The 10,863-nt window shown below is 40.6% G+C and overlaps 1 protein-coding gene across 1 annotated transcript; it reads right to left on the bottom strand.

Annotated features, from left to right (window-relative positions):
* Positions 1-5,324: 5,324 nt before the first annotated feature.
* On the bottom strand, positions 5,325-7,033 carry LOC122428935 (keratin-associated protein 27-1). The gene has a single exon (XM_043449096.1). The coding sequence runs from the start codon at positions 6,986-6,988 to the stop codon at positions 6,368-6,370; it is 621 nt and encodes a 206-aa protein (XP_043305031.1). The 5' UTR covers positions 6,989-7,033; the 3' UTR covers positions 5,325-6,367.
* Between the last annotated feature and the right edge of the window lie 3,830 nt (positions 7,034-10,863).

The following is a 10,863-nucleotide window of genomic DNA, read 5'->3' as shown; positions in this document are numbered from 1 at the left end:
CTAGAGGTAGATAGTTTGTTCTTGAGAATTTCAACATGCATTATTGCATCAGTTTCCTGATACAGAGTGTCAGAGTGAATGTAGTTCATTCTAAGGGGGGAGAAGAACAATAGTTAATAACCCTACTGTAAAGGTTGACAGGGTTTATGGTGGAAGAGGGCTTTTTAATCCAAGTGTTACACTCTGCACATTCAATTTAAATAAGCAACATGCTACAGTCCATGAAGCAATAGTGACAAGGCAGTGAACTGCTAAGGGAGGCCTTCTTCTTAGCCTTTTAGTTAATTTTCAGTCTTCTTTTTCTCATTATCTTTGTCAATTAGTAGTTACTGAACTTCTGCACAGGCACTGGTCCAGGACTTGAAGCAATGCCGTTTTTGGGTAATGGAAGAATAGTAATGAACCATTTTCAGTATTTACCTTTGAGGTTTCTTTGCTCTTGTGTCTGGATGCATTCACATTGGTTTGCCTCTTGCCTCCAAGGAATGATTATTCTCTTTTAATGTCATTAGTGAATTTGTTTTCACAGAGCCAGAGAAAACTGTGCAAAAAGTCAGGCAAATGATTTAGTACTATGGAACCACAAAAAGGCACTTTTTAATTCAAAATGTAATTTAATTACAAATGTTTAGTCTATTTGTACCTCTCTGCCTATGGGATAGCTTACTTCATAGCAAAGCTGTAGTTCGATTTAACCAGTAGTGATGAGTTATCAATTGTCTTATGAAGAATAGAGCTTTTTCTTCGTGTTGGCTGTTCTTTCTTAGCTATTTTTTTTAAATAACTTTTTTATTTTGTATTGTGGTATAGCCAATTAGATTAATGGAGAAGGGAATGGTGACCCACTCCAGTACTCTTGCCTGGAAAATCCCATAGATGGAGGAGCCTGGTGGGCTGCAGTCCATGGGGTCGCTAAGAGTCGGACACAACTGAGCGACTTACTTTCACGGTTCACTTTCATGCATTGGAGAAGGAAATGGCAACCCACTCCAGTGTTCTTGCCTGGAGCATCCCAGGAACGGGGAGCCTGGTGGGCTGCTGTATGTGGGGTCACACAGAGTCGGACACGACTGAAGCGACTTAGCAGCAGCAGCAAGTAGACTAACAATGTTGTGATAGTTTCAGGTGAATAGCAAAGGGCCTCAGCCATCCATATACATATATCCTTTCTTCTCCAAAATCCCCTCCATCCAGGCTGCCACATAACCCTGAGCAGAGCTCTATGTGCTATACAATAGGTCCTTGTTGGTTATCCATTTTTAACACAGCACTGTGTACATGTCCATCCGAAACTCCCCAACTCTCCCTCCCCCCATCCCTCCCCCTGCACCTGCCCCCCAGCAATCATAAGTTTGTTCTCTAAGCCTGTGAGTCTATTTTTTCAATCAATTATCATTCTTTCCATTTGGGTCCTAGAGAAAGAATATGGAAGCTCCTGACATGATAGAATTTCAAGTGGAGGGAGGAATAGGAATTCTCTGAAGGTAGAAATGGGAAGCAGAACTAGAGAAGAATATTCTGGCTTCAGCAAAAGTGTCAGTGACTGGGATGCAACACAGCACAGAATACTGACTCATATCCTGTTGGTTTCTTCAAATTGCTCAACATTTTCAAAAGGATAACTATTTAACTAAAAAATGGTGGGAACTATTGGTTATAAAAAAAGGACTTGCTAACATCATTCAGACTACTGAGCTTATGTTGTAGAAAACAGAGTCTGGACTCCATACCATCCAAATACTTTCCCTGACACTTAGGTTATGTTGATTTCACATGATTTGGAGTTACTCGTCTTTTCTCAGATGTTAAAAAAATCTATAAAATTTTATAAACTCTAATGAAATATGTTTGATCTATTTCTAGCATCTATCCCTGGGTTATAAATAAATAAACCATCCAATCAATTATACTAAATTCTTTGACTGTAGCCACTACAGACTCACAGCAAAGTAATATACCAGACTAAGTATTTTCAATCAAATTATTTGTACAGCCCTTCCATATGACACAGAAATTGTCCCCACATGTGAGCTGATGTAGTGATAAAAAGCCTAATATTAATGTAATCAGATAGTTAGAACTTATAGTTCAAACTCTGAAGTCCAACTCACCAGATTAAAATGGTGGTCACACGTTTACTCTCTGTATTATCTTGGACAACCTACTTTATTTGTCTGGATTTTCATCCTCACTGAAAAAAGGAACTTAATGAATTGTACTTATCCAATTGGACAGTTTGAGTTTACAGTGATGAAGTATCTATAGAGAGTGTTTGTTAAATCATTAGGATCAAATTAATAAAAGATATTTTATGCTTCTTGGCATAGTACTGCATAGACAAGGAAATTTCCTTTAAATTCATTAAGAATATGCCTTCAATGCAGGAGACCCTGGTTCAGTTCCTGGGTTGAGAAGATCTTCTTGAGAAGGGTTAAGCTACCCACTCCGGTATTCTTGGTCTTTCCTGGTGGCTCAGAGGGTAAAGAATCCACCTGCAATGCGGGAGACCTGGGTTCAATCTCTAGATTGGGGATATCCCCTGGAGGAGGGCATGGCAAACTAATACAGTGTTCTTGCCTGGAGAATCTCCAAGAACAGAGAAGCCTGGTGGGCTACAGTCCACGGGGTTGCAAAAAGTTGGCCATGACTGAATGACTAAACACCGCACGGCACAGCTTCTAGGAAGAAAAAAAAAAAAGCATGCTGTTGAGCTATCTGCATTTTGAAGAACCTAAGGTAAATGATGTCAATACACAAATTCCACCAAAGGCTTTCTGTTCAGGCAAGAAGAAATTCCTTGATCTATGAAGAATGTTCTGTAACATGTACCCACTGAATCATTTCTACAGTTTTTAAGAATACTATCCAGACTGAGTCACGTTCCATGCTACTTATGTCCATTGTGCCTATGATGAGTAGCTTTTCTTGATCTCTGACCTAAAATTTAAATTTAGTATAGAGAAATCATGAAAATGTGGCTTAGGTCCAAGGAGCAAATATCATGTAAAGTACCCGATGATATCTTGCATATTTTGACAGAAACATTCCAATAAGCATTTAGTGGGCATGACATCATTTAGTTATCACAGTTATCCAATGAATTAGGTATTATCTACATTTTACAATGAAGGAACTGAATCTCAGAAATATTAACTTGCCCCAGGCACATAGTTAGGAAATGGCAGAATTTGTATTTGGACAAGTATTACTCACTTCAGTCATGTCCAACTCTTTGTGACCACATGGACTATAGCCTGCAAGGCTCCTCTGTCCATGAAATTCTCCAGGCAAGAATACTGGAGTGGGTAGCCATTTCCTTCTCCAGTGCATCTTCATGACCCAGGGATCAAACCCAGGTCTCCTACATTGAAGGCAGATTCTTTACCATCTGAGCCACCATTTGAACAAGGTCTAGTCATAATCCAAGGCCAATTTCCACTACACTGAACTGAACACCAAGCATCTCTTCATATCACCACACAAGTCTCCATTCTAATACCAAGAGTCTGTAGCCCCTGTGTCCACACAGTTTCTCTCTAGAAAGAGTTCCAATCAATGTACTCCGTATAGGGTTAGATTAGATAATGGTTCCTTCTTCAGCTAACTTCTCCTTAGGAGAGTGATTATGCTCATCCCAGAAAGAATGTGTGGCTCAGAGTAGTTGGAACCCTTCCCTATTTGAGTTGCATTAGTGACAGTCTGCTCCACCACCGAGTTTCATTTATGTCCCCATGATTGGCTGCGACTGGAATCTCTCGAAGCTGCCATGAGGAGGTCTCCTTATTGCTGTCAGAGCTGTGTTGCTGCCATCGCTGCTACAGCCAGAAGCTTTGTGTCAATATTTTCTGCAACAGGAATACTCTGATGTGATCGCCACGTGCTCTGTTGCTGTTAGCGGAATCAGAGTGTTCATTCAGCTTCTTTCAGACCTGTATCAGCTACCTCTCAACTGTGCGCCTTTACAGAAGCACCTGTGTAAGTGGTGGTTTATGGATTTTAAATCTTCCTCTTTGGGATGACCTCTGCCTAACCTATTCACAGAGCTGACAGGTAAATCAACACCAGCTTTGTCATAGAGATACTTGTCAGACATACTTGCCAGCCCACTTCAACAAAGGACAACACTTGGTTTCTAAGCCCGTCCGTTAGTGTAAGATACGGCTTGTGTCTTTCCAGATACAAAACTGCTTAATTTCTCAGTTTTGGATGAATGGCTTTCCTAATATGTCGTAGGTTTCAGAGTTTATCTACACATCCCTGCCTTCACCCTTCATATTAGTGTCTGAGCTTTCTAAACATGTTGCTAAATTTTACTGAACATTTTATATACACAAGGTCACGTGCTGAGCACTTTCAAATTACTAACTTATTAGGTCTCACAGTGGTCATACCATTATCATCTCAATTTTGAAGCTGAATAAGCTGAAGTAGAGAATGGTTGAAAAACTTGCACATAGCACACAGCTGGGATTCAAACATCCTTCACCAACACAGCAAAGGAAATCTGATTTCAGAGTCCATGTTCATAACCATTACTTTATGTTGCCCTGAAAATGAGAGATCCATTAAGACCACATCCAAGCTTCTCAGTAGCCAGGCTGTTCTGAACAAAGTGAATGAGTCTTCACATATTTGAACCCTGTGGTTTCATCATCTTCGTATTTAGCACACACCTCAGCTTTGACTACCACCAATGTGCTCTCCTACTCTGATCCATACTAAACATTGTGGTGTGGGAGAAGACTTTGAGAGTCCCTTAGGCAGCAAGAAGATCAAACCAGTCAATCCTAAATGAAATAAACCCTGAATATTCATTGGAAGGACTAATGCTGACCTGAAGATTTGATACCTCAGCCGCCTGATGACAAGAACTGAGTCGTTGGAAAAGATCCTGATTCTAGGAAAGATTGAGGGCGGGAGGCAAAGTGGGTGGCAGAGGATAAAGTGGTAGGATGGCATCACTGACTCAGTGGACACGAATTTGAGAGAACTCTGGGAGACAGTGGAAAACAGGGAAGCCTGTCAAGCTGCAGCTCACGGTGTCTGCACACAAAGAATCAGATACGACTTAGCGACTGAACAACAAAACATACTGTACAAACAATGGTAAGGGATCATGTTCTCTTTTTTTGCTTCCAAATACTGAGTTGGCTCCCAAAAAGTTTGTTTGCATTTTTCTATAACATCTTCCAGAAAAACCTGAATGAACTTTTTGGCCAACCTATAATTTACACTTTTAATCCAATTGGGTTGGGAGGGGGGGACTGTTAACATAAAACTCATAAAAATGTGAAATAAAAATAATAGTAACAATTGCTTGTGATGTAAATAAAGTAAATTTATTTCATACAAAGAGTATTTTCCCAAATCACACACCCCAAAACACTGAAATAGTGAAAAGAGGAACCAAAATAGCAGAAATGTAGTGAATATGCTAAACCTGAACTTATCATATTCAGATATCTCTGACTACTCCATGGTTATGAAGTTTATGGAAGTGAAATTCAAAGCTGTCCTGCACTTGTCAAACAATAGGTTCAATGTAATAGCTAACTAAAAGAGTGCTGTATTACAGTAAATAAAATAATGATGGACAGTGAGGAGACATAGATTTGAGTTGTGGTTTGATGCTATTAACTATGTGAGCAACCTCTGATACAGCTGAAGGCAGCAGAGTTCACAGGACTAAATGGGTTTCCAGGTGTCTTTAAGCTCTAGTACTGTATGTACTTCTGATATTAGTAGCCTGTTAACCTTTCTCTATTACAGCGTGTTATAATAAGCCAGACTCAATGCTTAGTGTTTCCACTGAGAATAATCAGTAGTCAAAGTGTAATGTGGGCTTTTTAAGTATTCATGTTCCTGCCTGGTGGCAATTCTTATTGCTCTATGATAAATAGTGTCCTAGTGACCTAAAATAGTTAACGTGCTTTCCTATCAGCTTACCACCAGTTTGTTTAGTCGCTCAGTCTTGTCCAACTCTTTTGCGACTCCATGGACTGTAGCCTGCCAGGCTCCTCTGTCCATGGGCTTTTCCAGGCAAAAATACAGGTGTGAGTTGCCATTTTCTTCTCCAGGGGGTCTTCCTCACCCAGGAATCGAACCCGAGGCTGCTGCCACGTCTCCTGCATTGCAGGCAGGCTCTTTACCCCTGAGCCACCGGAGAAGCCTAGCTTCCCACCAGAAATGCTCAAAAAGGAAAAAAAAAAAGTAAAAAATTTTCTCATTGGAGAAAATACAGGATAGTTCATTCACTCACAAACATAGGCAAAAATAGTTAGCGTTTAGAGAAATAAAAGATCCTATTTTTCAGGATCCAATTTGTGGAACTTAAAATCTGAGTCTCCCTACACATTCTGCAGATTCTTTACTCACTAGGCAATGACGACCCACCAGTAACACAGCAAGTTGGCTCATAAGTGTTAGAAGAAGTTTCCAGGAGCTGTGACTCGGGTGTGACATAGGCCAAAGAGCTACAGGAGCTGGATGCAGGGCTCTGAGCTTGGCACTGGCTACAGTCCCATTCCAGAGTCTGGCAACTCTTAGACACGTACGTCTTGGGTGGACAAGGCTTTGCCGTGTCGCTCACAGGTTGGCAGCTCTGGACTACAAGCCCCGTTTGCTGGCTACTTCCTGACTGGCAAGGCTGAGAAACACACTCCAACACTGCCGAGGGACTTCTTGACTGGCATGCTGTCCTTTCACAGGGCCTGGAATTAGGACAAGTTGTTTGGACGACTCTGGAGAGACAGACATTTTGCACACAGCTCTCCTCTCTGTGTAATTCCCATTCACCTCCAGGTGTTATGCAGCTGGTGGTCTTCCTGTAGGTTTCTGGAAAGGTGTCCAGGAGCCAGGTCCTGCTGTAGCAACTGCTGGGTAAAAAGAATCCATCTTCAAACTTTGTAACATTCGATTCATGGACAATGGCAGAGAGAGGTGGGGCACTGTAGAAGTTCTTGAGCGACTGGACAGGTCTCTGGGTCATATTGTGAAAATCCTTGATTGAGTTGGTCCCGGGGACCCAACATGTTGGCCTGAAGATCCAGTTCATTACTGAGGAGGTTATATACTCTGAAAACTGGGTGTTGGCTTCTTCTCATGACTCTTGCTACGTCATTGCTTAAGCTTACTGGAAGGATAGCATCTCATTAGCACTTTGCTTACTTATATATGAGGATGATGTTTTATTAACAAAGAAGCCGGTCCACTTTGAATCTTCAAAATAGCTTTCATGTTAGCCCCAAACCTGACTCATTGGGGTGGGGCTTGTCAAATATGAGTCCCAACAGGTCACCAAGCTAACATTTTTTGTTTTTTTCGTTAGTCACCATGACTCTCCATATTGGTAAATGGACTATAAGAATATATGTAGAAATAGCCAATTGAATAATGATTAATATTCAGCACTGGCATTTTGAGAAATGGCACCTTAGCAGAACTTGATATTATAATCAAAACATTTTTCAGTAAGAGGTTGATTTGATTGAAATTGCCCTCATTCTCCTTCGAACTCTTCACCCAAAGTATTGAATTTGACCATTGCCCTATAAACATCTTTCCCTTTGTCTAACATTTCATTCCCCTCATCTTACTGAAAGTGAAATTTAAATGTTAACTCTCTTTAAAGCTTTCCCCTGATTTTCCTGGTTAGATGTTATTACTTATTCTTCTGAATTAGCAATGGGTTCTGACACATTCATTGTTTTGATTATATTTTACACCAAGTAGTACATTTACCTTGTGCTTGATAATCTGCCTTTGTAAGAAACCTGTTTCAAGTATGCTTTTAGTTCAGTTCAGTCGCTCAGTCATGTCCGGCTCTTTGCGACCCCATGAATCGCAGCACGCAGGCCTCCCTGTCCATCACCAACTCCAGGAGTTTACTCAAATTCATGTCCATCGAGTCGGTGATGCCATCCAACCATCTCATCCTCTGTTGTCCCCTTCTCCTTCTGCCCCCAATCCCTCCCAGCATCAGGGTCTTTTCCAATGAGTCAACTCTTCGCATGGAATGGCCTAAGTACTGGAGTTTCAACTTCAGCTTCAGTCCTTCCAATGAACACCCAGGACCGATCTCCTTTAGGATGGACTGGTTGGATCTCCTTGCTGTTCAAGGGACTCTCAAGAGTCTTCTCCAACACCACAGTTCAAAAGCATCAATTCTTTGGCACTCAGCTTTCTTCACAGTCCAACTCTCACATCCATACATGACCACTGGAAAAACAGCCTTGATAGATGGACCTTTGTTGGCAAAGTAATGTCTCTGTTTTTAAATATGCTGTCTAGGTTGGTCATAACTTTCCTTCCAAGGAGTAAGCGTCTTTTAATTTCATGGCTGCAATCACGATCTGCAAGTGATTTTGAAGCCCAGAAAAATAAAGTCAACCACTATTTCCACTGTTTCTCCATCTATTTCCCATGAAGTGATGGGACCGGATGCCATGATCTTAGTTTTCTGAATGTTAAGCTTGAAGCCAACTTTTTCACTCTCTTCTTTCACTTTCATCAAGAGGCTTTTTAGTTCCTCTTCACTGTCTGCCATAAGGGTGGTGTCATCTGCATATCTGAGGTTATTGATATTTCTCCCGGCAATCTTGATTCCAGCTTGTGCTTCTTCCAGCCCAGTGTTTCTCATGATGTACTCTGCATATAAGTTAAATAAGCAGGGTGACAATATACAGCCTTGACATACTCCTTTTCCTATTTAAAACCAGTCTGTTGTTCCATCTCCAGTTCTTACTGTTACTTCCTGACTTGCATACAGGTTTCTCAAGAGGCAGTTCAGGTGGTCTGGTATTCCCATCTCTTTCAGAATTTTCCACAGTTTATTGTATTCCACACAGTCAAAGGCTTTGGCATAGTCAATAAAGCAGAAATAGATGTTTTTCTGGAACTCTTTTGCTTTTTTGATGATCCAGCAGATGTTGACAATTTGATCTCTGGTTCCTCTGCCTTTTCTAAAACCAGCTTGAACTTCTGGAAGTTCATGGTTCACGTATTCCTGACAGAATGTGGTCCACTGGAGAAGGGAATGGCAAACCACTTCAGTATTCTTGCCTTGAAAATGAAAAGGCAAAAAGATAGGACACTGAAAGAGGAACTCCCCAGGTTGGTAGGTGCCCAATATGCTACTGGAGATCAGTGGAGAAATAACTCCAAAAAAGAATGAAGGGATGGAGCCAAAGCAAAAACAACACCCAGTTGTGGATGTGACTGGTGACAGAAGCAAGGTCCGATGCTGTAAAGAGCAATATTGCATAGGAACCTGGAATGTTAGGTCCATGAATCAAGGCAAATTGGAAGCGGTCAAACAGGAGATGGCAAGATTGAACGTCGACATTCTAGGAATCAGCAAACTAAGATGGACTGCAATGGGTGAGTTTAACTCAGATGACCATTATATCTAGTACTGTGGGCAGAAATCCCTTAGAAGAAAGGGAGTAGCCATCATGGTCAACAAAAAAGAGTCTGAAATGCAGTACTTGGATGCAATCTCAAAAATGACAGAATGATCTCTGTTAGTTTCCAAGTATGCTCTACATTTTTTTTTAATTCAGTGCTTTGTTTTTGATGGAAGAATGATCAGCTCCTACATTTATAATGCTATTATGCTGTACTTAGCGTAGTTTCATACTCATAGCCCAAGACCTAGCAACAGGATTTCTCTAGCATATATTGTAATTTATTGAGTTCAGCTTATGACAGTGAAATGGCAGACTCCCAGCACTCTGGTCTACCTCTCTTGGTCTGAAGCAAACCAAGAACACTCAGGAACTTTGAATAACCCTTATACAAGCTCCTCTTTAATAAGTGATGGACCAAGGATATTATATACTTAAAAGGACACCTCTGAGTGTCCACATTCAGCTTGACAGGTTATACACTCAATTTCTGTATAATGCTTTTGTAATACAGGCAGATTATTTATAATTTTGCATGACCACTTTTGTGAGATGAAAGATGCCCTCCACATGAACCCTATAACAAGCCATTTAATGTTTATGCACATTTGTATTCATCATTACACAAAAGCTTCTCCTCTTCAAAGCAGTAAATGGATTCTCATTGCTCTTGAAAAATGAGACCCATTCCCCTACAGCACCATCTAAGACCTGGTTGCTGCCTATTTTTCTTTCTCCAAATCTCACCACTCTCCTCTGCCCAGAATGCTCTCTTCTCCCAAGTCTTCACCTAGTTCCTTGAACATGCCAAGCATTCCCTTGCTTCCGTATTTTGCACATGCAGTTGTCTATTTCATTCCTTCACTGCCCTCTCCCTTTCCATATACAGCTCCCTTCCTCAGTTTTTGTGTCTCAACTTAAATGCTTCTCTTCAGTTCTTTCCTTTATCTTTCCAGTTGAAAAAAAATCACATTCTTGGAGTATCGTATTTTTTTCCTTCACAATACTTATCTCAGCTTATAATGATTTTGTTTCTTCATTATGTCTTTGTCATTACAATGTAAGATCCATAAAGGCAAGAAATAGATATCTTTCTCACTACTATATCCTTAACTCTAAACGCCATGCCTGGCTGGTACATAATAAGAGCTCCATCAGTGTGTTTTGAAACATTAATTAATAGAAGTTGCTAAGTAAAAATTCACTCAGATTACAGCTAAAAGCCTTAAGGTATACAGTTCTGACACCGGAACATACCCAGGAATTGGCAAGTGTGCACAGGTTATAAAAAAGAAATAATAATAACCATGCCTGCCTCTCAACCACCGCTCAGTGAAATAGGAAGAAAATCATTAAGGAAGGCTCTTATTAGCTGAATCAATTATTTTAGAATAACATTTGCTTGCCCATAGAAACAACACAGGCAAATGTTTTTGAAAGCATTTACCAAGCAAAACGG

This window comes from Cervus canadensis, chromosome 27 (genome assembly GCF_019320065.1).
Source record: "Cervus canadensis isolate Bull #8, Minnesota chromosome 27, ASM1932006v1, whole genome shotgun sequence".
Taxonomy (NCBI): domain Eukaryota; kingdom Metazoa; phylum Chordata; class Mammalia; order Artiodactyla; family Cervidae; genus Cervus; species Cervus canadensis.
The sequence above is the reverse complement of the archived record's forward strand: the minus strand, read 5'-3'. Positions and strand labels throughout refer to the sequence as shown.